The sequence below is a fragment of the Bos indicus genome, chromosome 29 (assembly GCF_029378745.1).
Source record: "Bos indicus isolate NIAB-ARS_2022 breed Sahiwal x Tharparkar chromosome 29, NIAB-ARS_B.indTharparkar_mat_pri_1.0, whole genome shotgun sequence".
Lineage (NCBI taxonomy): Eukaryota > Metazoa > Chordata > Mammalia > Artiodactyla > Bovidae > Bos > Bos indicus.
In genome coordinates this window covers 36,887,594-36,914,747 of record NC_091788.1, presented here as the reverse complement: position 1 = coordinate 36,914,747, position 27,154 = coordinate 36,887,594, and the positions used below count along the sequence as shown (strand labels likewise).

General features: G+C 38.3%; 1 protein-coding gene across 5 annotated transcripts in view; it reads left to right on the top strand.

Annotated features, from left to right (window-relative positions):
- Positions 1–24,696, top strand: part of ZBTB44 (zinc finger and BTB domain containing 44) — a 58,910-nt gene extending 34,214 nt beyond the window's left edge. For 2 of the 5 annotated variants that reach the window (XM_070782447.1, XM_019954739.2), the window contains exons 3-6: positions 10,143–10,227; positions 13,848–14,011; positions 15,399–15,699; positions 17,458–24,696. In XM_070782447.1, coding sequence (XP_070638548.1) covers positions 10,143–10,227; positions 13,848–14,011; positions 15,399–15,699; positions 17,458–17,737 — 830 coding nt within the window. In that variant the 3' untranslated portion in view covers positions 17,738–24,696. The remainder of the gene's footprint in view (positions 1–10,142; positions 10,228–13,847; positions 14,012–15,398; positions 15,700–17,457) is intronic. The other 3 variants (XM_019954741.2, XM_019954740.2, XM_019954742.2) reach the window with 3 other exon arrangements.
- The last annotated feature ends 2,458 nt before the right edge of the window (positions 24,697–27,154 follow it).

Genomic DNA, 27,154 nt, shown 5'->3' with positions numbered 1-27,154 from the left:
GGCCGTGTTGACGTTGTTAAGTTCTTAGATTCTGATGCACAACATGAGTTTCCCAGGGTTGCCACACCAGCCACTGCAGACTTCAAACGGCAGAATTGTATTCTCTCGAAGTTCAGAAGGCCGAACTCTGAACTTAAGGTGCTGGCAGGTCTGTAGGGAACGATCTTTCTTTGCTCCTTTCTAGCTGCTGACAGTCACTAACACTCCTGATGGGCCTCAGAGTTTAGCTGTATGTCTCCACTTTCTGCCGTCATCCTTCTGGGCCTTCCTCCAGATCTCCCTCCTCAGGACACCAGTCATTAGATTATGGCCCACCCTACTACAGTATGATCTCTTCTAACTTGTATATTAGTTAGGTATGAAACCACCTCACAAAACTGTAGGAGAATGGATATTGTTTGCAACTAGCATTGTCTGCCACAGCTAGGTAGAGGTGACCATATACTCTGTTGTTGTTGTTTAGTCGCTAAGTTGTGTCCGACTCTTGGCGACCCCGTGGACTGTAGCCCACCAGACTCCTCTGCGCATGGGATTCTCTAGGCAAGAATACTGGAGTGGGTTGGCATTTCCTTCACACACTCTAGGTAATGGTAATTACCTAGGTCTCTGCAGAGACCGACCCTGTTTCCAAGTAAGAGTATATTTACTGGTATTGGATGTTAGGGCTTGAGAATGCCTCGGGGATGGGGAAGAATGCAGTTCTTCCCACAATACCTATTAAAGATAATATTTCTAAAGTTGGGTACTTTCCAGACAACCACACGTTGAATAATGTATTTGATGGCAGGAGATCTAGCTATGTGTCAGTATAACCCGGTTTTTGTTAAATAACTGACATCTTTAATCTTGAAAACACCTTTGTACCTTCTAAATAGTGAACTAATAGGTAATTATTAATACTATTAATTATTTATCTGAGAACTTAGGAACCAAATACTAATATAACTGAACATCTTGCTGACTAGCTATGTGAAATAGCCTTATTTTAATCACTCTCGAGTATACCTAATCAGTTCAGCCTTTGCCTTAATATATTATTAACACAATTAAACAGAGGGGTTAGGACCATAAGTACAATAAGCCTTTCCGTTATCTAAGAATAATTTCCAGTATATACTATAACAAATGTAGATTCTATTACAAATCAGACATACAGAAGAACTCTGATCTGAATATATATAATCAAATAATCCAAATGAGTTGTCTTTTCTTTACCTTCAGAGCAAACTCACTAATTACTCTCAGCTACCCCTGTTAACTCCAAATGTATACACTAAACACCTTACGAAAAGTGAAATTCAGTGAAATTTGTTTAAGTGAGAAGGACTCTAAACTCTAAAATCTGCCATTAAAAGAGAAGTGATTGTTACGAGGGTCAGTTAAGATTGAGAAATAGTTTGACAGTTTCTTGGTAGCAGTAGTGAATAGATAAACTTGTTGAGGTGAGCAGTTAGAATGATGGAGGAATTTGCAACACTGAGCGTATATGCAGTATGGGGAAATGATTAAAAGTTGAGGACTTGGAGTCAGGCAGGTCTAGAATCTGCTCTCAGTTTCTGCCACTTATCAGATGTGTGACTTGAACAAGTCACTGAGCCTCACTAGGTTTCCATAACCGTAAAGTAATGATAGTCTTAACTCTCTGTTGTATGTCAGTGCTCTCCAGCAAGACTGCCAGGAATACACCTGGAGTTGAACACATTGAGAAGGTGGTTTGAATATCTGAAAATCCCTAACAATTAGCTAACTGTACAGGGTAAGTTAGTGTGCAGCAAGCTTGCGTCAACCCCGTGTCCACATAGAAGTAGTGTTCTAGTAGTGGGCGTATTGAAAGTATAAGAACTGTTCACTAGCAGGAGTGAGGCAGTTTTGGTCCCTTAAAATGGACAGATTCTTTGAATGGAGTTAAACAGTTTCTGCAAGTCAGACTCAAGTGTCTCTGAAGAGAACCAACTGGTTTTCATAATTGGGATGGTCCCAGGATTCTGGTCTTTCTGACTGAACAGGTCTTGCTTTTAGGATTGTAATTGCAGCAGAAGCATGTTGATTTGAGGTCAGGGTCCATTTCTCTGTGGCAGAAGGCTGGAATATGATATATAATGTTGCCTATAAAAGGGAACCTACCTTCTGTGGTGCTTAAAAGAACAGTTATTAAATTTTTGTCAGCAGGGTCAGATGGAGGATAATAGATCCAACAATCTGTTAAATTCATATTAGTGACTGTGGTCTGGAGTGGGGGTACAAGAGGTTTTTTCTTAAGTGGCAGAAGAAGATCTTAGGAGGTCAGAAACAATAGGATGAAGATGAAAGATCGTATTGGCTTTAAGAGGAATGATTAATAGTAAAGAGAAGAGTACTAAAGAGTCAGAAAATTAATCTGATTTTGCCATCTTGGGTAGGAGCTGTCCACTTTTGAGGTCATTATCTTCTGGAGAATTCCTTAGAGGGAATGGGTGTACAGGAGTCAGAAGGATGTGATGTCTTTCAAGTTAGAAACTTGAAAGAATCCAATGAATGTCCCCTCGAACTGTTACTGCTGAACCAGTGGTTAGCAACCTATCAGTTCCTTTCTATAGATACCAGTGGAAAGTTTTCTCTGGTGCCATCTTTTCCAGAAGACCAAAACTCCAGACTTTAAATCATTCATAGGCTCTTCTGTGTTTGTGATAAACCTGGAATATCATTGTAGTATTTAATTGTATTAGTTGGTAATCAGGTAGCACCTAAGATTTAAACCAAAATTCCCACCTGAAAAAGGAATGTACTGTTACTACATAAGGGGTCACCTTGTGGATCTTAGAGATGATTTATCTTATTGCCATCAAGACTCTTGGCAGTACTTAGGACTGTGGAAGTTTGAGGGTTTTTAAGTGCTTTGATAAATATAGTTTTAGAATTCCATTTATTCTCTTAACGTTTGTGGATGATGGGGATGTTGGAGAGTCTGTGTTTTTAAAAGGTCATGCTTATGGGGTTTTTTCAAAGCAACATCAGTGTAATGTGTGGTCCTATTACTTGAGAAATAGTTGCTATTTCCTAGTCAGGAATACAGAATCTGCTCATTTTTCTTCTGCCATTATAGCGTAGCTCTTTAGCACGAGGAAGCCTCAGTCTACCTTAAAAGTAAACAATAAACAAACTGATAGCTCATTTGAAGGTGTTTAAAAGCGTACCTCAGTGCTTTGTTCTTGTCCTTGTCTTAACCAAGGTTGTGTCAGTGCCAGGAGGACCATACATCAGCAGCATCCATGGGGGTACCTCTTGAAGTCCCTGCTGCAGTGTTGGTACAGTGTTGATGTATCACAAATGAACGATCTTGTTCATGCCTGAAGCTCCCCACAAATGGCTACTTCCAACTCCTAATTGTCCTTGGTGAAATTGAGTCAGCTGAGAGATAAGTGTAACGTGTTAGTTACAGAGAAAGCATGAAGGAAGCAGATGTTTGGCCAGAGAGAGATGCAATTTCAGATTGAGACACCTCATGAGAACTGTAGCAGTCCACAAGAATAATGCTTGTGTAATTTTTTATTTCCAGTTACAGAGGCCGGGGATCAGACAAAATCTGGTTCTGGGCATTTGAAACTAAGCAAACCAATTCTTGGGACACGAAGACAAACTTGAAGTCAGGTCCTTATAAGATTTTTTTAAACATCTTTATTGAAATACAAGTTAAATATCATAAAATTCACCCATTAAAAGTTTATACTATAGTGAGTTTTAGTATGTTCACAGAGTTGTATAGTCATCCCCCCAAAAGAAACCCTGCAATCCCTCTCTCCAGGACCCGCCCCTAGTCCCAGATAACTGCTTATACACTGTCGGTATGGATTTGCCTGTGGTGGATATTTCCTATAAATGAGAGCAGCAGTGTGTAGTCTTTTCTGACTGACGTCAGTCATTTTACATTATATTCTCAAGATTCTCATATATGTCATCCCTTATAAAGTTTTGAAATGTTTTTGCCAGTCAGTGGTCTTTCTGACCTCAACCTCCAGGGCCAGTTTATAGGGACTGATCTTATCTGTGTCTATCCTCTCATTACAGTGTATTCCTCTTGTAGATGGGAGTCAACACTCAATAGATTATAGGAGCAGGTGTTAGAAGGTCAGAAAATAGTTTCATCAGGGAACAGTGACAAGTCTAGGATAACCCATATATTCTCCAGACACCTTTTTCTAGAAAAACGCAATAAACCCAATACTAAAGGGCTTCAGTGAAATATTTGAGCTCAATTCAGCATGAACTTACCTCCTAGCCAAAGGGCAGGTTGCACCTCAAAAGGAGTTTTAGATACACACTTTGTTATCGAGGTTTCCAATGCAAGGCAGTAAGAACTTCAGCCAGATGTCCATGAGCCCTGCATTTCTGCCAGTGCCCTGTTGCCAGAGACCACCAGGAGCCACCTATAATTCAGCAAGTTGAATTCAGTGCCCATTTGCAGTGTGGGAGATCACACACTGTAGGGGGTGGGGGGGAGAGGCGGTGGAGGGCTTCAGGGCTCTTCATAAGAACGTGTTAGAAAGGACCTAGAGGGTTTGGGCTTGTGTTATGTATTTGCAAGGAGGATTCAAGGAAGTGAGGTTTGCTCAGGGACTGGTGGTGTCAGAAAGCACAGATGACTGACTGAGAATCTTAACAGAGATCTAGGAATGCAGACCAAAGTGAACCTAGAGCAGCAGGGACATCCATTACTTTTGCAAGGGGAGGTTCAGTTTTTATGATTGCACAATAACCTTGTTTTTGTCTGTGCCTAAAAAAACTTATGTGTTTGAGACCAGTGTGACAGGGTCTGATGGTGGTGTTCTGTGAGGTTGTTTTATGTCCAATAGAAAAACGTGTCAGTGTCAAGCCAGTTCCTCTTTCACAAGTATGAAATAAGGTGTGTTTAACACATGTAGAGCAGTGGCTGGCATATGGTAAAAGCTCAGTAGTAAATGACCACTGTGATTATTTTTCACCACCAGAAGGGTTTTTTAAGTGTCTTAAGTACTTAAACAATGGTTAGCAAAAACAAGACTCATTTTGATGGAACAGCACTCCTTAATGGTAGAAGAGAGTATTGTCTCTTGATAAGATAGCCTTAACATATAAAGCTGGTAAGTCAGAATTCTTAATCCCCATACCACTGAGAGCAGAATTCTTATAGTTTAGAAAGGAAACTTCGTTTTAATAATTTAAGAAACATCACTATTACCTCAACAAAGTAAATGCTGTGTATCCTACTATTAAATCGGTTCAAGTAACATTCCAATTAATATGATTACTTGCATTGATGGGCAGAAACCATCATGTCAGGAAAAAATTTACAAGATTTATTTTTGTGTATAGTTGCGTAACTGATACAACACTATGTGTTAAAATGCCCACAGTATGGATAGATTTCTAAAAGTCTGTTTTAACTCTTAATTTAGCTTGAAATGGTTTTTATTTTTAGCTTTTAGCACATTTAATGTGTCACGGACAAGAAGAGAGTGCCCTTTGTTTTACTTTCCATCCTTACTATCCATCAAGTTAGGGATCCAGAGGCCAAGGTTTAGATATTTTAGAATGTGGAAGTAGATTTGTTTTAAGAGGGACCATCTGTTAGGTATGTCTTGTTCTCCATTTTAGTTCTTTTTGACCAGCTTTTAAAGCAAACTCTTGGTAATACCAGAATCAGTCCGAAGCACAGTGGGTTTTATTTCTACCTCACCATGACCCCACCCTCTCCTGAAGTATTATAGCTTGCCTTGCCTGGTGGTCATATGTCAGTTAGGTCAGTCTTCGTGGCCTGCCCAAATCACACCCCTAGGCTTTTTGGTTTTTTTGGCAAATCTTTACCTAAAAGCTTTAATGTTGCCTGCATTCTGAACAACTGCAGAATACTATAAAGTAGATTTGTGTGTGTGTCCATGGTGACCAGGTCCAAATACCAAGACTTTTCCAGTTTTTATCTTAGGACAGATTGAAATGTTAGAGTTCCCTCTTCTTTAAAGGAAAAAGTGACAATGGGAAGAAATTGACAAGAGCTCTTTCTTAAACAAAATGCAGCATAATCTGGTCTTCCAACCCACATCTGGTTTAAAAACCAATGAGAAGGATCAGGAATAAGTTGGATAAGTAGGCATAGGGAAAAGGCATAAATGTCTTGACAGTAAGGGAAAGAGAAAAAGAAAAGGCATGCACTGAAATGCCAAACACAAACCAGTAAGGGAGAGAGAGCATGGGGGCAGAAGGAATAGAGGTGCAGTCGGGGATTAATGTAAACACATAGGGTCTTGTCTCCTTTCAGAAGCCTCTGTCAGTGTTTTGGAACAAGGTGTAACAGTTGGTGTTCTTGAGTCATCAAGAAACAAGAAAAAATTATATTTAATGTTCTATATTTAAGAAGTCAAGGCAAAGTACAATTCTGGCACAAATTTTGTAGTGCAAATGATTAAATAAAGTTTGGATGCCTTAAAAGGGGTTAAGTTAGTTTTTTAGGAGAATTTTACTTAAGTAGAAAGCGTATTCATTTCCTGATGTCACCTGGTTCAAGTGTTCCAAGAGGGAAAACTGAAGTGGTGCTGGATTCTAAATTTTCACTGAAAGGAGATTTAATCTTACGTGTCTGTTAACAGATGATGTTTATTAAATGTTCACGTGTATGTGGTGTTGTACAAACTGTTACAGTTAGTACATTTTAGCTTTTGTTACAACACTGCCACCAGAAGAGTGTACAGCTGCAGAGGCTCCTTGGTTCAGTTGGGGCAGCACAGCTTTCTGCACGTAGAGACATCGACCAAGTTCAACACCTGATGAGAACTGGCGAGATTGTTTGGATCTACCCTCCCATTGAAAACAAAAATACCTTTTTTTAAAGTCACCTTTTAAGGTATTTGAAAAGATGATCAGGGTTAATTTTAAGGAAGAGTCTGACCTGGAGAGGTAAGTACACCAGAGCACTAAAACCTGTTTTTCCCTAGACATTTGACAAAACACCAATGGGCTTTGGTTCATCAGCTTAAAGGTGAGGGAGACAGAGGTCAACCCAGAGCGTATGGAAGCTGCAAAGTCTTAGAGAAGGCGCATGCATGAAGTAGGAGCCCCAGAGTTCACATACCACAAGGACTACACCTGCTCACCTTCCTTCAGACTCCAGGGGAACTTTGGAGACCGCTACCTTGGCAATGGGCTGCCTAAAAGATGAAAAGGGGAAAAAATGCACCCCTGAGAATGATAGATAGAACTCCTGCAGATTTCTGTCTTGCTTGTTCCTTGCAGGCGCAGGCCAAGGAATCTCAAAACAGTAAATTGGTTTAGATAATGCCTACCTTCCAGGAACCTCACAGAGGCAAACAAACCTTTTCTGGAAGAGGGCACATTCATCCTCCCCTCAGCAAGTCAGTCTTCTCCAGGGTGTTTTCAAGGGCAATAACCACTGTCAGAAACAACCAGCCCAAAGGAACCATGGCTAATCAAATATTTTGGCAGCAGGTTGAATTGCGCAGAAGAGAGAATTGTTCAATCAGAAGATAAATTAGAAGAAACCACCCGAGCGCTGCACAGACAAACTGTTAGGGTTCTCCAGAGAAACAAACCCAGTAGGACGGATAGGCAGAGGCATATGCAGGGTGAGGCGGCAGCGGGGGATTCGCTCACATGACACTGGAGGACTCAAAGTCCCAGAGTCGGCTGTCTTCTGGGTGGAGGCCAAGAAAGCCGGAAGTGTAGTTCCAGCGCAAATCCTAAGGCCTGGGAACTTCACGCCTGGTAGTGTCGGTCCCAGTTCAAGACCAAAGGCCTGAGAACCAGAAGCACTGATGTTCAAAAGCAGGAGACCACGGATGTCTCAGCTCAAGCAGAGAGCAGTTTGCCCTTCTTTCACCTTTGTGTTCTGTTCAGCCCATCACCAGACTGGATAATACCCACCTGCATTGGTGAAGATGATTCTCCTTACTCAGTCTACCAAAATGCTAATCTCTCTGAAAACATGCTCACAGATACACCTGGAAGTGATATTTTACCTGCTCTCTGGTTACCTCTTAGCCCAGTATGTTGACACATAAATTAACCATCAGAATACAGGTGTAGAAGAGGGTAAGGCTTATGGATGGTACAAACGTAGGTATATTTAACTTCTTAATAACGTTAGAGACCAATGAAATGATCTTTTTAATGTGCTAAGGAAAATAAATGTGAATCTAGATGTCTGCACACAGTGAGAGTATCTTTGAAGAATGAAGGTGAAATGCATTCTCAAAGAAAAATGATTCAGAATATCATCACTAAAGAAACATTTAAGGGTAGACTACAGGTAGATGTAAAGTGAACATGGAAGGTTTAATATACAAAAGAATGAAGAGCAAAGGTAAACATGAACAGATGTAGACAAACATTGCTTATATGAAAAAGTAGAGGCTTTATCCAAAAGAAGTAAAATGTCAGGCAGTAATTTGTAAATTGCAAAATGGGTGTATATGGGAAATGAAGTTAAAATTTCTAAGATCCTTCTATTGTCCAGGCGGAAGTAAAGTTTTCTCTCAATTTTGGTAAGTATGTGTCTAATTTCCAAAGCAACCAGTAAAGTCAATCGGAAAAGATTGTGTAATTTCCAAACTGATAGAAAGGGAGAAATTAAATAATTATTATCACTTACATTCAATAAGTTAATTCTAAAATGTATAAAGAAATGCAAAGATATTCAGGAAGCAAATGAACAAGGTAAGAGGATTTACTCAGCCTGACATCAAGATTATTCTAAAACTGCAGTAAGTACAGCATGGCATTCATGCAAATATAGACCAGCAGATGGAACTAGTAGAGAACCTGGAAACAAACCCATGCATTTAGAGCTCTCCGGGGCAGAGAAGAAAAGACAGACTTTTCAGTAAGTGTGTTCCCTTCACAATATCAACTCCAGGTGTGTTCAAGAAAGATATGCGTGTCAAGGGCAAAATCTAAATCTTTCACAAAAGTAATTTGAGATAGGAAAGGATTTTTAAAAACAAGCCCCCAAAGCCATAACCATAAAGGAAAAGACTGATCAGTTAAGGTATAAATCTTTGCATCATCAAAAGAAACCATGAAAAGACAAGTCATGGAAGAGGGGGAAATATTTGTAACATCTTTCACTGATAGAGACTTTGTATCCAAAACATGAAAAGAACTTTTATAATGAAGAGGGCAACTCAGTAGCAAGACTTGAAGCATTTCATAGAAAGTTAAAATGTTAGTCACTCAGTTCGTGTCTGACTCTTTGTGACCCCATGGACTAGCTCACCAGGCTCCTCTGTCCAAGGAATTCTCCAGGCAAGAATACTGGAGTGGGTTGCCATTTCCTTCTCCAGGGTATCTTCCTGACCCAGGGATTGAACCCCGGTCTCCGGATTGCAGGCAAACTCTTTACCAACTGAGCCACCAGGGAAGGGTTCAACAAATACATGAAGTTTAAAAAATATATATCCTATGACCAAGCAAATCCATTCCTGATTTAGATACCATAGGAATAAAAACCATGCATACATGCACTGTTGTACAAGAATACTCACAACAGGGAATTCCGTGGTGGTCCAGTGGTTAGGACTCAGCGCTTTTACTGTTAGGGGTGCTGGTTGAATCTCTGGTAAGGGAATATTCCGCAAGCCACATGTCACAGCCAAAAAAATGAAGAAGGGTGAGGAGAAAAGGAAGCAAGTTATTACTGCGAAAAACAGGATGATGGTTGCTCTTGGAAAGAGGGGTTTGTGATCAGGGAAGGGTAATGGGGACTTTAAGGATGCTGCCAGTGTAGTGTGTTAAGGTTTGTGAGAATATTGTACACATGTTCACCCTACAGCTGTCTTTTTAATTTTGTGTAAAAGGTGTATGTACAAGTCAGCTGTGTGTCACCATAAAATGTCTTTAAAAACAAAACTTGTCAGTGATTCCTTAAATGTTACATTAGTTAATTTTATGTCAATTTTTGTTTCATTTATATTTGAATTTCTGTGCTCCTTTCTAAAATTAAATACTCAAAGAAATAATCCAAAGAATTTAGTAATATAAGAATCTGTTGTTTTACACATGATTTTTAAAATCACATGTAGATAATTTGTTCAAAGTCTTAGAGACAGAGCTTGCAATTTATATATCCTGGTTTATTTATTTCACCAGAGTACTGACAGCTGTCCTCTTGTTCACAGGCTCAGTAGATGAAGGCATCACGGAGGGATTGCCTACGCTTCAGGGCACTTCTAGCACCAGCGCTCACGTAGATGATGATGATCGGTTAGTACCAACACAGTAGGACATTTTCTTGTAAGGGTTCCGCATGTAATTCTGAATCCAAGCATTTTATCTAGGATTACATAAAAGTTTACTGAAACCTGACTTCTATATATTTTGTAATCATGAGGTAGCCAATAAATTAGACAAGGTTTTTCAGGTATTTCTTAAACTTCCCAGCTCCATTGCTTTAAATAGTATCTGTTTCAGGTGTTGGCAAACCTGTGGCCCACAGGCCAATTCTCCTACCACCTTTATTTGTAAATCAAATTTTATTGGGACACAACCATGCTGTGTCTGTGGATGGCAGAATTGAGTGGTTGAAATAGAGATCATGCAGTATGCAAAGCCAAAAATAATTACACCTGTCCTGCGACCAAAACAGTTCACCAAACCCTTTTCCTTATACTCGTGATTCCCAGGTCATTGTCTTCACATTGACCCTTCCTGCTGATATCCTCACATAGATGTAGCAGGGCCATTTCAGACTTAAGACCAAGACAGTGCTCCAGCCTCCTCCCTCAGACCTGCTCTTCTAGTCTTCCTGTCTCAGTAAACTGTGTCATTCTCAAGCCCAGATTTCTTCAGCAGCGTCTCTGTGAATTATACTTGATATTTTTCCCTCACACCCACCCCTGTATTTAATCCACAAGTCCTTTCTGCTCTGCATCCAAAACATGTTCCTTGTCAATCCACTTTTCTCTAGCTCTGCTGCAACCACCCCAGCCCAGGTCACCACCACCTTTTGCTTTGACTACTGCAGTAACCTTCAACTGGCCCCTGATTTTATGATCCCCTCTACTCCAGTCCTTCTCCATGTAGCAGCCAGAATTTTGTTTTTTACATTAAGTCAGATTGTGTTGCTGTTCTAAGTAGCAAACTCTTTAAATTCTCCAGTAGTTCAGTTCAGTGTCCAGTCACTCAGTCGTGTCTGACTGTGACCCCTTGGACTGCAGCATGCCAGGCGTTCCTGTCCACCACCAACTCCTGGAGTTTACTCAGACTCATGTCCATTGAGTCATTGATGCCATCCAACCATCTCATCCTCTGTCATCCCCTTCTCCTCTTGCCTTTAATCTTTCCCAGCATCAGGGTCTTTTCAAATGAGTCAGTTCTTCACATCAGGTGGCCAGAGTAATGGAGTTTCAGATTCAACATCAGTCCTTCCAATGAATATTCAGGATTGATCTCCTTTAGGATGGACTGGTTTGATCTCCTTGCTGTCCAAGGGACTCTCAAGAGTCTTCTCCAACACCACAGTTCAAAAGCATCAATTCTTCGGCGCTCAGCTTTCTTTACAGTCCAGCTTTCACATCCATACATGACTACTGGAAAAACCATAGCCTTGACTAGATGGACCTTTGTTGGCAAAGTAATGTCTGTGCTTTTTAATATGCTCTCTAGGTTGGTTATAACTTTCCTTCCAAGGAGCAAGCATCTTTTAATTTCATGGCTGCAGTCACCATCTGCAGTGATTTTGGATATATGTCTGTCACTGTTCCCACTGTTTCCCCATCTGTTTGCCATGAAGTGATGGGACTGGATGCTATGATCTTAGTTTTCTGAATGTTGAGTTTCAAGCCAACTTTTTCACTCTCTTTCACTTTCATCAAGAGGCTCTTTAGTTCTTCTTCGCTTTCTGCCTTAAGGGTGGTGTCATCTGCATATCTGAGATTATTGATATTTCTCCTGGCAATCTTGATTCCAGCTTGTTCTTTCAACCAGTCCAGCCTTTCTCATGATGTACTCTGCATATAAGTTAAATAAGCAGGGTGACAATATACAGCCTTGATACCCTCTTCCGGATTTGGAACCAGTCTGTTGTTCTATGTCTGGTTCTAACTGTTGCTTCTTGACCTGCATACAGATTTCTCAAGAGGCAGGGCAGGTGGTCTGGTATTCCCATCTCTTGAAGAATTTTTCACAGTTTGTTGTGATCCATACAGTCAAAGGCTTTGGCGTAGTCAGTAAAGCAGAAGTAGATGTTTTTCTGGAACTCTCTTGCTTTTTTGATGATCCAACCAATGTTGGCAATTTGATCTCTGGTTCCTCTGCCTTTTCTAAATCCAGCTTGAACATCTGGAAGTTCATGGTTCACAAACTGTTAAAGCCTGGCTTGGAAAATGTTGCACATTACTAGCTTGTGAGATGAGTGCAGTTGTGCAGTAGTTTGAGCATTCTTTGGCATTGCCTTTCTTTGGGATTGAAATGAGTAGATTCTTAAATCGAAACTCCTCGCCATGCCTTGAAAGCCATACACGATGTGATTCTAGCCTGACGCCCTTCAGACCACACTCCTCACAGACCACGTTCTGGCCATGCTGACCTTCAGTTCCTGGAGTAGTCCATGTTTGTTCTGGTTTGCAGGCCTGCCATTTTAAGGCCTTTCTTTTGCCTTAAATGCTTTCTTCCCTAATTTTTACTTTGCTCCCTCTTTCTTCATTCTTCAGATCACTGTCAGTTCTGAAGGTTTTTCCTGACCACCAGTCTAAAGTAAAACAGCACCAATCATTGTTGGGTCACTCAACTTTAATTCTCTGTTCTGATCATTTTTTTGTGTGCTTATTGTCTGTCTCTGACCACTGAATATAAAACTTCACTGCAGTAACTCCTCATCATTAGAGTCCAGGACAGACTTTAAGAAGTGTGTTTATTGAAAACTCGAAGGATTCAAAGAATTCAAACATGATTTACTGTATTTGAGAAGATAACCTGGTAGAGCAGGTTGTGAACCAGAGTCCTTTGAGTAAATTATTGAAGGTGTAAGCAAATGTAAATATGCCTAGCTTCCTTAATTTCAAACATGAATGGGGTTGTCTGTTCTGTACTAGATACTCTGCTGAGTGGTGGGGATATTGAAATGAAACGTTACTCTTGTCCTCAAAGAGGTCACACCAACACTGGGGCCAGGAGAGAGGTTAAAAACAGACAAGTAAGCAGATAATCATGAGTGGTCTGCAGAGGAGTCTATTGCTCTGCATAGAGTACCTACCTAAATCACTGATGAATCAAGGAAGGCTTTCAGGAGGAGGAGGTTAACTTCTTGGCTACATCTCATAAAATGACTGGTGTGTTATCTAAGCAAAAAGGGTAGGCAGGTAGAGGAAGTTAAATATATGAAAGCATAGCACTGAGAGAGAAGTGTTAAGGAGGAACTGCTTGGTAGGGGTATGTTTGGGGAGTATGACAAGAAATGAGACTGGAAAAGTATACAGACCCAGATCATGAGGAGTCTTGTATGGCTTCATTCTAAAGATAGCAGTGAGCCATCACAGGACTATTATCAAGAGACTGATTTAATCAGATCACTGTGAAAGGGGTGTGGGGCAAAATAGAAAGAGATAGCCATATATTGACCAGAGCCTGAATTGAAGCAGTAGTAGGAACAAAAGGATTATTAGATTAAGGATACCTAAAGTAAAATCGTTTATATGATCTTGGTCACATGTCTTTGCTTAACTTAGGATGTTGGACATTCTGGACAGTAACACTTTTTCCTATTATAAATGAATCTTGTAATCTAACTTTTAAATTTATTTCCTTTTGTTCATTTAAACTTGTGCAGAACTGTTTATTGAACTTAAAAATCAGAGCCTGGTTGCCTTCTTTGGTCTGTTTTTTAGATTGGAAAATGTTCAGTATCCCTACCAACTCTACATTGCTCCTTCCACCAGCAGCACAGAACGGCCAAGTCCCAATGGTCCAGATAGACCTTTTCAGTGTCCAACGTGTGGGGTGCGATTCACCCGTATTCAGAACCTGAAGCAGCACATGCTGATCCACTCAGGTAATGCCATAGTTCCTCTTGTGGCATAAATGAACCCTCTAGAACATTTTATTTTGGAATTCCAGTTAAAAATAGTAAACAGATGCTTTTGAGTTAGGAAAAAGTATATCTCTGGGAAATCTAGTGAGAACAGATAAATTCAGTTCTGTTGCTGATTTGTGACATTGTGAGAAAGATATTTGCTTAATACATTGGCCACAGGCATAAATAAGTCTTCTGATTGGAACTGGGGGCAAGTGTGATGTGCACACGACATACGTGAAAAAGAGATCAGATACTTGTGTGTGTATATGTGAGGGAGGAAAGCACAAGTGCATTTGGTAAAGCAAATGGGGTTAAAAGGGCATATATTGGTGTTCTCTGTGCTATTCTAATTTTTCTTAAGTTTGTAATTCCAAATAAAAAGTGTTTTTAAAAATTAAATACAATAATTTTATTTTAATTGTGCAATCCTAAATTTCTCTGTGCCCTGAGAAATTTCTCTGTGCCCTATTCAGCCAGCCTTGCAGTATTATTTTAGTGTAAAAAAGATTTTGGATAAATGATGTGTAGAACATACTTGAAACTTAAGTTCAGTGTTCACATAAAGGCAATAAAATTCTTATAGGTAGAACACTGGCCTTTGATAAGGAAGAAATCTTTGCTACTATTCTCAGCTGTTTAACTGTCTCACTTTTCCTCTTCTTCAGATAGGTCTAACAATCCTGTGCTAACACTAATTCCCTTTGACTTTGTTGTATCAACAGATTATGTTTTGAAGGTTTTTGACATTTTTTTGCTAAAACTGTGATAATGAATTGGAAGAGACCATAAATGTACTTTACATTTCATATATTAATTTCTACATACTTATGTCACTATTACATTAAGTACCCCAAAACTTAACCAAAGGTAGTTCTTTTACAATCACTAATTATGTTCAGAGATGTTAGAATTTTCTTTTTTCTTCTCATTTTTCTCTGAGATAGGAAATTAAGATTAGATAACTGATCAGTTTACACATTTTCTTGATATAAACCTTACTGCTTTAATGAAATGAAATAATAACAGATGAAGAATTGGGGTCTGCTTAAATAAATACTCTTGTTAAATTGTATTTTGAAGTCTGAGAAGATTTGGAAGAATTCAAAAATCAAATGGAGTATATATCAATTTGATTACCCCACCCCATGGTGCCTTTCTTGCTTGCTTGCTTTTTCAAACACTAGTGACTTCTCAGGTGTTTTGTACTTTTTCTAAGATACTGAATTTGGGACTTGTTTCTGCTGATGATTTTTATCTTTTCAGATTATCTGTTGCTACAAAATTAGTTCAGAAATGTGTGAAGTTTATGACATTTCCATTTATTTTGTTTTTAGATAATATTTTGTATCGCTTTATTTTATAGGAATTAAACCATTTCAGTGTGACCGCTGTGGGAAAAAGTTCACCAGGGCTTACTCGCTAAAGATGCATCGCCTAAAGCATGAAGGTAAACGCTGTTTCCGGTGCCAGATATGTAGTGCCACTTTCACTTCCTTCGGGGAATATAAACACCACATGAGGGTTTCCCGGCACATTATCCGCAAGCCTCGGATTTACGAGTGCAAAACATGTGGCGCCATGTTCACCAACTCTGGAAATTTAATCGTGCACCTGAGGAGTCTGAACCATGAAGCGTCAGAGCTAGCAAACTACTTCCAGAGCAGGTGAGGTGCACAACGAAAACCGAACCAGGGAAACTGCTTTCTAGACTCTCTCTTCCTGTTGTTAGGGCAGCCTGCTGTGCTTTGTTTTGTTTTTTTAATCAGGTTGCCAGCTAATCAATCACATTCCTTAAAAATTCCCACTATCCAATAACACTCTGCTCTCCTGATAAAATTTTGCTAATTCTACTAAGTATAAACAGTTTTAAATACTTTTATAGTTGGCATTAGAAATCTTTTCCTACAGAGATAGACCACTTGTTTTGGGTTTTGGGGGGTTGTTGTGGGGGGGGGTTTTGTTGTTGGTTTCTTTTTTTAATATAAGGTTAAAGTAAATTCTGTAGTCGATTTTAAATAGACCTGACTGGAAAATATACCAAGTCAGATGATATTTGGTGATAGTGGATTACTTCCCATTCTTTGGATGATGGTTAAATTCTTGACTACTCCTCCTTTTTCTTCCCTCTCTAAATAATGAGAGGAACTTCAGCAGCAACTATAATTGGTAGTTTACATCAAATGAAGTTTTCCTCTTTTTCTTTCAGTTTAGAACTCCATACATTGAATATTAAAAATTTATGATAGAGTTAACCTTTCTGATTTATCGGGTAGCTGAGGATCGGGTTCTAGTTCTGGCTCTGCCGCTCCCTGCTGGTATGATTGAACATATCACTTCACAGATGAAGAAGCTTGAACTTAGAGAAGGATAATGTGTAAGCTTTAAAGATGATTGCTAAGGTCTCCTCTAGATATAAAATTCTGTTGTCTATTTTTAATACTTTATCAGAATTGTACATCTGTAGGAATCCTTAGTTTCTTATAAAATGAAATCAAATTTTACACCACCTTTATTTTTATAATCTTATTTTTCTATAAATTTTTTTCCTGCATTGATTTTGTTTTTCTCTTAAAGCCAGACATTTTGCCAAATGTAATCACTTCTGACTCTTAGTGTCTGGTTATTATATCACTAAACTTATATTATATACGACATATCAAAGTTTGTTCAGGACTAAAATCGTGTCCCAGTTAACTGCACGGGCTGTTTTCTGTATCTTCCCTGTGCTGAGCCCTCTGTCCTCCACTCTTTAACATATGAAGACTTTTATAACCGAGGATATCTTAAATTGCTTTGCAAATGAGCAGACTTCAATTTTTTTATTAATAGTGGAAAAATTATAAAATAACCTAAAGTATATTAGATATTGAAATTATAAAGTATAATGAACTTTTTTGTTCAACAGTAAAGATTTAAATAAAGCATCTAAGTAGTTTTTTACATTTTTCTATATAGTAGATTGTATATAAGGTCATTTATGCATGAGGATTAGTTTAACTATATCCAAGAAGTAATAAAAAGCTAGGTTTATATACCTTATAATTAGTGTATAATCCAAGAAAGGTTACACATAAGTTATTCAAATGATCTTTGTTTAAATGAACATGCTATTTGCGTTTGCTTTGTGCACAGAAACTCTTCTCCATAGAAGGAGAAAGGCTGTTTAGGTGTCCACAGTGACACTGAATGTGATCTGTCTCTCGTGATGGTAGGGAGAGTTGATATACTTGGGTTCTAATGGATGGTTTGGGCTCATATTTAGGAAAATTTAGAAGCTGAAAATTCCTGAGTTATAATCTTCATTCAAGAATTAGAGAATGAAAATTCCCAATCTTGTTTTACAAATCAGGTCTTTTTATTATGTCTTATTTATTCTTGGCTTGAAAATTAACTCCCTGTTTCATCCTTTGCCTCTTACCTAGTGATTTCCTAGTACCGGACTACTTAAACCAGGAGCAAGAAGAGACCCTTGTTCAATATGATCTTGGAGAACACAGTTTTGAAAGCAACTCTTCTGTTCAAATGCCTGTAATTTCACAGGTCTCCTCGACCCAGAATTGTGAAAGCACTTTTCCCTTGGGGTCTCTTGGGCTGACAGAAAAGGAGGAAGAAATGCCAGAGCAGCCAAAGACCAGTGCTTGTGCCGAGGCAACCAGAGATGACCCCCCAAAATCAGAGCTGTCTTCTATAACTATTGAGTAATTTCATAGTTTGGCTTCATTTTTAATTTTTGGAAAGTGCCTGTGCTTGGTCTTGTACATTTGAATTTAATTTTTTAAGCAAAAAAAAAGGGTTTGGAAAAATCTCCCTTTTTACTTTGTAAGTCCTGCAACTGATGTTTTACTTTTCGTGACTGAGAGATTGCTTCTGTAAGTGCACAGTAACATGGTGTTGAAATACAGTAGAAACCCTGAAACTTAAGGAGAGGAAGCAGTTGACGTCACACTTATATCAGTTTCCTCTTCATCATCAGGAGTAGGCTAACAACATACCATTAGGTTGAGAAGAAATCAGATGATTACTGACCTTCCTGAAATGAAAGGGTACACCAGAAACATACTACTAAACAAATTTGGCAAATGGCCTGAATAGATGTTACTCCTATACACAGGACCTTGTACAATCTTCTGTAAAGCCTGTTGTTTCTGGAAATATTTATGGTGAGCTTTCTTAAAAATTATTAGGGTGTGTACTTCTGAAATTCCACGTATTCTTTTTTTTTTTTTAAGCTTTGTCATTATGATTTTTTATGGTGAAAGTTTGGTATTGGGATAGGTATTCCCTGTACCTTTATAATAGTACTCTCCAAATTATCTTTCTTCTATGAAAGACGGCAGAGAGCCACGGTTGAGAAGAGTCAAGCTGTGCATGAAGAGACCAGGAATGGGGAATATAGTGTGTGAATCTCAGCTTCATAGGAACTCTCATACTGCTTTTCTGGTTAAAATCATTGTTTACCTGGTCTTTGAATGTTAATGCCTGGATAATGAGGTCATTGCCTAGATCAGTTTATTCTTACCCTATCAACAGTACTTTCTTTTGCCTATACTTGGCGTGATCCCATAAAAAGGAAATATACTGGAGATGTTCTATATTTTATATATAGGTTTGTGTATTATTGAGGATGTTTTCATTTTGCTGTTTGGACAAAATAAAGAATTCTCTGTTAAGGCTATGTTCTTAATCCAACTAAGATTGTTTACAAAATACCATGTGACAGTGATATATTGTCCTTATTCCAAAATATTTTTAGACATTGCCAAATGTCATATTGAAAGCAGTTAGTATAGTTTTTACAGAATGTAAGCAATAATGTAGAAGAGAAGAGGCTATAAAATGATGATCTGTGACTCAGATCTATTTGGGGGAAAAAATTGTTAAGACTAAAGAAAAACTAAAAACCTTAAGGTAATGAATATTACCTCTTGCTGCTAAAAGAAAATGAAACTTCCTGGTTTATAGTTGAAATACATATGATACTTTAGACTGGAGTATATATTTTACCTGGTGCCGTTAAAGCATCGCTTACCTTGATCCTAAATTTCATGAGTCCATGAACAATGATCTTTTGAGTAACTTTTTTTTCTATGTATATACCCAGAGTTTAATCATTATGAAAACACCTGATTTAGATTAGAAAAAGAAAATACAGTTTCTTATTCAGAACACAAGATCTCAGTTTTGTCTGGGTGCTAGACCTCAATAAAAATTTTTTAAGTTATAGTGATTTGTTTCATTTTTTGATTGGCTCATTCAGTAACTTATCTCTTACAAATGTAAAGAAAGGGAAAGTGAACTCCTTGAAGTTTTTTTTAGGCTAATGTTCTTTTTGTTTTCATATTCTGCTGTTTTTAACTTGTTTCCAAGTCCTTTTCTCACTCAAGAACCTATTGTTTCCTTTTTGCTCCCCAGATAGCTATAGTACCTTAAGGAAAATGAACACATACAGATTATGATTGCCCTCCATCATTTATGCGTCTTTATCAGTAGGTTGAATTACTTTTCTTTAGCAAGACTATATGATACTAATAGCGGTACTGCTGTGTCTCAACTGGAAAGGTCAGGAATTTTTATTTTTAATATTATATAGATTCTTTGGAAACTGTTATGCCTACCAATAGATAAATCTCAAGGTTAATTTTAAAATCTTATATGGACAAGACAAGAGTAAGTGAAATTATCACCAGGAGTCATTGTTGCCCTCAGTTCTAAGAGTTATTTTTTTTAGAATAAGGAAGGAAGAAAAGAAGGAAAGAAAATAGACTTGATGAGAAGATACATCAGAACTTGGAGATTTGTTGATTGAAAGTAATTTAGCATACCCCCTGTCCTGAGAATTGTGTACTGAGAGTCCTGCACAGTTTTGCCCGTTCTGAGGTGTTCTGTGTTCTCAGAATGTAGGATTACCATCACTGGCTATTTTTTCCCAAATGGAAACTTTAGACTTTCATTGGTAATTACAAATTATACGGATTTCCAAGTTTTATGAGACATTTGGACCTACTGTGAAAATGCTTATTGCTGGTTGTCTGTTCCCCACATCTTACCAATACAGGTAACTAATACTTCACATGTGATATAAACAAAGGCCTTTTTTTTCTATTTCAGTGAGGCTCTACATTTTCTTGATACATAGTTTAAGGTTACTTAGCTTATGGGCCTGTTTTAAGAAACTAAGCTGCAAGAAAATAATTGTATATAGTGTGACTTAGATTTATTTAAAATTCATCTAAGAGAAGGATGCCTGGATGTATAATTTTTACCAGAATATATGGAGAAAAAAATACAAAGAGATGAAAACCTGTTACATTGTCTCATCATCAGAAATTACCAGTATAATTGAACATTAAAAAAATTCCAGTTTAGCATAGCATAGCAAAGTAATTAACCTCCAATTAAAATAAATAAATTTATATTTAAAAAAAATAAAAAATAATAAAAATGAATACCGTAGCTATCTTGCTTAAATTAGGCCCCATGAGGTAACTTTGTGATATTTAAAGGGCTTAAATTTTAGGATGCAAGATAAATTGCCTTTTTAAACCAAGGATTTTATATAATAAAAACATTTATTTTCATTTTAAAGCTACCAAATAGGTATGCTATACATACTTCACAGATGAGCAGAGATGTGTGCTCTGGTACTGGGTGTTTGAGCACCTGCAGGCATCCTTTCCACTTTATAAGGCTGTGTTCTAACAGTGAAAGCACTTGGCATGTTAGTGATTGCACTAATTCACAAACAAAAATTTAGTGCTCATTTTTTTTTTTTAAGTTTTCAAGAAAGGGATGCAGATGGAGGTTATCACCCACAAATATATTTAAATGAGTGTTTCTTATTTTGAAAGTAATCTTTAAGTAATTAGCTATCTATTTCATTACATTACCAGTTTTTTAAAGTTCTCAATTTCAGTGAGATAAAGTGTACTAAAATGTTTAAATAGCCTCATTTGTTCTTACATTCTGGCTTACAGAACTTTACATTCTGGTTCCTTGTTATGACACATGCCCTTAGGTTTTAAAAACAAACAAACAAAAAACCCTTCTGTTTTGTTAAAATATGTTACCAAGTGGAAAGAATTATGCAGCACATCTAATGTACTTACTGTTGGTAACTCTGTTACCTTCTGACTACTGAGCCAGCCTCTCCTGATGTATAAGTGGTTCCCTGGGGGAGCCTTTGGAAGCCGTATTAACTCTTTCGGTTTTATTTTACCTCTTACTAATTTTTATTCTCATACTTAATCTAAATAGAGGACATTTATCTAGTTCAGTGGCTTTTATTTTGAAGATTCTCAGATCACGGTTTGATTTCTTTCAGCTTTGTAGCCCCTGAGAAATACATTACCTTATAATGTAATGGCAGTGTATGCTAGAATAACCACGTGGAGAGAATTACTACTTGATGAATGAACAATCCTAAAATTATAACTGAAAGGACTTTGAGATTTAAGGAATTGATGAAGAGAACTAGCAAAAATGTGAAGTCATAGCTTTGGAGTATACATCCTAGTGAGGGAGAGTAGTTTTCTAGTTATTAGTATTAATTGGGAGGGGAAAAAATGAGAAAAATTCACATCAGGAAGTGACCCAAAGTTGCTGAAAGATAGTAAATGCTGTTTTCAGTGTAAGTTATTGACAGAAGATGATTTAATTTAGATTTTGAGAGTTAATGAGAGAAGCATATATACAAACTTGATTTTCTGAATCAGAACAGAATGGTGGATGGGTGCTCAATTAGAGTAACCATGTCTATGCGGAATATTAAAGCTAAGCATACGCCTACAGGCATTAGGCGCAGATCATCCAAATTTAAGTTATTCTTCATTTTGTCTATACCCATTTTTATCTTTGTGTCATTTTTGCCTGACAGAATGTTGGTGACATAGGGTATTTTTATTTGGAAAGTCCTCAGCAAGTCTAATTGCCAAAGCAATAATGGTTCACATTAACTATGAAGTGGAATTAATATCCAGGTTCAACTAAGGAGTGGACATACTATGGCTATTTCATTTTTAGATTATAAACATGTTGAGATTTATTAATGGGGAATTAAGCCTATGTCAGATTATGGGATGACTCTTCATGACATTATAGTTGTACTTTAACTTCATACTCAACTAATACACTTAGATATTTATACTACATCATAGTGATTATATTTTTATGATAAAAAAGCAAAAGTTCCATATCTTTACGGATGGTCTCTGCAGAGATGTCAGGCGATGGTGGTGGTAGCATCTCAATTGACAGTATCTGAAAAATGAGACTGCCTTAAAATGTACATGCTGCAGAGCTCACTCTGCATATGGTCCAGGCCAGTTCCAACTAACATCAAGGTTTTTATGTACATAATAGTTTACAAAGAATTTAAAGGTTTGGACTATTGGTTGAAAACAAAAACTTAAAAAAAAAAAAATTTTTTTTAACTTAAAATTTTTAAATTTCAGTTTGAAGTGCCTGGTTTATAAAAATCAGATTCTTTGATTATTGCCTTTCTCTTTTAAACTGACTTTTTGCTGATTAAACTAAAGCCCTAGGCTCAATCGTGATGATTTATGGATAAAATTGCTGCTTGATGGTGTGAGGGCCTGTCAAGATTTTATTAAATTGTCCTTCTTTTTCCAAATACCAGTCTAACCAAATCCAAATTTCATCATTCAGGTAAGCAGGTTAAAAAATCGTCCTGTGAATGAATGTTCAGATTACCAAAGTACATAGTCTGCTGAGGAAAGGTCAGTTTTCCCTAAATTAATTGTATTCATGGAGGTTGTGTTCAGTTAAAGATGGGCAGCCTTTCGTGCCATTCCTAGAAACACCTGTTTTTCCTAGAAATACTTTTTTTTTGTATTTTCTGTAAGAGCTTTCTCTTATTTCAACCATCAGTTTAATTTTCAGGTTGACAAATGCCATGTAAAGTGTCTCATACTGAGAGTGGCCCATTGAGTTATTGAAAGTCACACTGCTGTTCATCGTTCAGGTACCTGAAGTGAATGCCATCAGCTGAATCAGGAGTAAGATTAGTCATTTTCTTCCTTATACAAAGTAATGGCTTCTCGTGCTTATATTTCAAGATATTTTTTAAAAAGACCACAGCCCCTACTAGAGTACAATTTGATCTCAGTTCATGTCCCAATAATATGTTTGATGTTTCTCTTGTTGCTGGTGCCTCCTGTTGCATCAGATAGAGATTGCCTGCCTCTTTGTAGGGCACCCTTGTGGCACCTTATGTCCAGTTGGAAGATGGCGTATGGCTTCGTTTTGTGCCTCTGCTATCTTCTCAAAAGCCATTTTATAAAAATCCTAGGTAGCCTATTTTAATATTTAAATATATATATATTTGTGAGAGATACTTTTAGAACAGACGTTTTTTTACTTTAAAATTCCTGTATTCCCATTTTTAAGAGTAAATTTAAATTTTCCAGGATTTGAACTTTTTCCACAGCAGCATAATGAAAAAGTCAATTTGAGATAATAGAATGTAATTCAGTGATAAAAGAGATTGATGTCTGGTTATAGGAAACAGAAGGGAAGGGGGAAAAAGTTGTTTTGATGTAACAAACGAATTTTTAATAAAAATGTTTTTGTTTTCTGTAATTTTGTATTTACTGCTACAGTAGCTCAATATTTTACAGAGCTGACATATAGATCTGGCTCCATTCAGAAACTGGAGTACTTTCTAGTACAACCAACTGAGGAGGAAGGTGTGTACCACAGTCTTCCAGAAAGGTGACTGGCGGCCCTGTTTAGCTGATGCATGCTTTAAAATGCGCCTGTAGCCCAACATCAAGGAAGTGTGGGAGAAACGTTTATCTTGCTAGTTAATAGCATTATGATTCTTTTGGGGCCCTGGCATTTTGTGAAACCCTTGAGGGAGGGAAGGTGATGCTGGAGAAGAAATGTGAATTAAATTTTGTAGAAGGATGTTTTCATGCTTCTGTCCTCTCCTAGAACCAGAACAGCTTTCGTATCTGTGCCAGGCTCTAGTTCACCAGCTATGTATCCAGTCATCATCTCATTCACATTTGGCTTCACTTGGTGACAGTGGCCATAGCTAAGTTATTTGGCATGTTTGACTTTCAACAGTAACAAAAATGGTTTTGGATTTTATTTCCTAAAAATGTATACGATGTCGAAACTTTACATTTTATATACTAGTATCTGGCTATTAGTATTTTACAGGAACCATAGTTCTTGGTGACTACATATATATATATATATATTTTTGTGACTTTTTTGTATACTAAGTGCCGTTTCAATGTTACAATCATTTTTAGAGTTATTGTAATCAATGTGAATATCATGTTTTTTCAAATCTGTTCTGAGCCTATAGTGTTTGCTTTGTGAATATATATGTGTATTGTATATATTCTGTATAGTTACATTGTACTGAAATATTAGCTTGTTTGATATAAGGAAAGTATGTATTGAGTACTTTTTGCTAGTTTGGTTGTTTAATCTTTTTTAAAAAGGTTTAATCTTTTTAAAAAGCAAAAACTTTAAACTGGCCTTTATTACATGGTCACAAATAAAGTTGCAGTTAGAAGGGATGGGCAGGGAAAAAGATAGTTTTGGGTGTCTTTGAATAGAAACAAGACTAAGTTTTTAAGTTTTGTTTGGTTCCCTTCCCCCCTTCATTAAAATATCTTATTAATGCTTTATGGAGTAAAACTTCCTGCTGTTGTCATTTACTGTTGGCTGGAAGGAAGAATTGCTGCTGCTGCTGATTGAGGTCAAGTGGATAAGAAAAGTCATCAGAGTAATGTGTTTCTTAAGTAAGCATCCGTTGAGTGTGTACAGACCAGAGAGTCCTCTGTGAGGCAGCACACATCAGCTTCCTGGGCAGCTAAGAAAAGAGTTCATGAACACCATCTCTGAAATCAAAAGGAATATAAAGGAGGCTAATAGTGAAAGTCATCAGATCCCAGAGCGATTGAGCCAGGTATCTTGTCGGATCTGCTTTCCTGAGTGCTGGGCTGCATTTTTCTGAGCCTGTGCGTTATTGATTAGAGACCTGTTGGTGATACTTACATAATATCTTACAACCAAGGAGTAGAGATAGTACTTCCTGGGGAAAGCTGCTCGTCGCATAGGTGAGGAGCCTGTGCAAGCCCTGAAGGAAGACCTTCCTAACTATAGGTTCCTCTTGCTATGGATTTTGACAGTGAGTGGTCTGCAGAGTGAGAGTAACAGGCAGGGGAAATGTTCACTGACCCCAGGTACCAGGATCACTTCAGTTCTGGGAGGAAATGGGTAAATTTTTAAGAAGCATTTTCTGTCATTCAGTGAGTGTGTTGAGTATTTTTAACAACAGTTTACCAGACTACTCAAGGTCAGCAAACTGCTGGGATCCTCAGTAGCCCCAGCCAAGGGTGATCTCTACAAACCCAGAAGGCAGCATCCATAGAATCATGCCCTATAGTTTATTAAAGACCAGAAAGATTGCTTCTAGAGAATGATCCTTAATGTGATAACCGAAGGTGTGTGTATCCTTGGCACATGGCATAGGGATTGATAGCTGCTTTTCTGAACAGAATGTTCTAAGTACTAACCCTGAGAGATCTGCAGACATACCGAGTTTCAATGGACTATACTTGCCCATAAACATCAAATCCCAAAGTGTAACATAATTCCCTTTCCACATGAGTAAACTTTTATACAGATGGGAGAACTAGGACGGGACAATCAATCCCGAAAGACCTTCCTCATCAGCAAGATGATGAAAACTAGGGTTTAAACAGCCGTGGAGAGGAGGAGAAGGCCGTTTTATTAAACTCTTCGTTCATTTACTTAAATTCTTATACCAAAAATACTGAAATTTCTATACTCACCCATTTTATAGATAAGTCATTGCAGAGGCTGTGGGCAGAATTGTCTTTAGAATCCTGTCGGGCTTCCGTGCAGCCCTACACCCTTCTGTATGTTCTTGCCTATATGCGTGTGTTTGTTTTCCACAGCTAACATTTCTGGCTGCCTTTGGCTGAAGTCTAAATGACTGAATAAGTGTATGAGTGAGTCTCATTGACCAGAGAACCTGAGCATCCACACATACCCACGGCCTCTGGTAAGCCTGGCTATCTAGAGATCCTTGGGAAGGCTGCTTTAAAACAGAAGAAAAGGTCACACCAAATAGAGCTCCACTCGTCCACTCTAATCGAGGGCGCGGGGCACATGTGCTGTCTGGGGTTCAGGCGTCACTTGGGCATATGGCAAGACCTGTGTGCATGATTGATAACTTGTCCAGAAACAATTCTTGATTGCAAACAAGTCTACCTGCAGGATGATCAAAGATTCCTTTTCAGTATGTGTTACAGTTTGTAAAAGGCTAGCATTGTGAGTGACTTGGTCTTCAAAGACCCAATGACATAATAACAAACATGTGACCTGCACAGATAGCTGGCACCCTTCCTACCCACTGTGAAAAGGCATAAGGTCCACCCTGAAACCTCCAGGCACCCACAGGGCTGGAGCCTGAGAGGTGTTGAGCTGACAGAGCGCTGTGCTCTGCCAGGCCCAATGATGGGCAGAGACGCCAAGAACTTGACCCAGCCAGTGCCAGCATCAGTTCTTTGGGGCAGTAGTATTTGGGGAGAATCCCTCGGGCAGTGCTGGCAGAAAATGTGAGTTCAGTTATGCAAGTGGGTGGTTCTGTCTTTCGTGCCAGGGCCTAGTTCTGAAGGAGAACCAGGTTAACTTACTCTTGTGATGTATAACAATTGCACGTGACCTTGTCCTGTGTAAACTTTTGTAATACGGGTGTTTTTACCTAGCTAAATACCACCTCTGGACTATCCTTCCCACCCCTGCTGGTAATACCATCTTATTATTTTCTCCATCCCTACTTCTGGTACTTAATTGGAGCCTTTGTTATTGCTGGCCTAGCAACAAAAACAGCCCTGTCTCCTGCCAGGCCCACTCTGGTCCATCCTTCCCATTTCTGTTGGAGTCATCTTTTAGTTGGGCCACTGCCCTACTTCAAATCTGCCTTCCTTTCTCTTGGGAAATGTCCCAGCCTGCTGAACTTGGCTAGCTGTAGTTGGACTTCACAGCACACATCAGGCTTCACCTCCTCTCAGAACCCACCCCGCCAGCCCCCATTCGCATCTTCCTCCAGTTTGG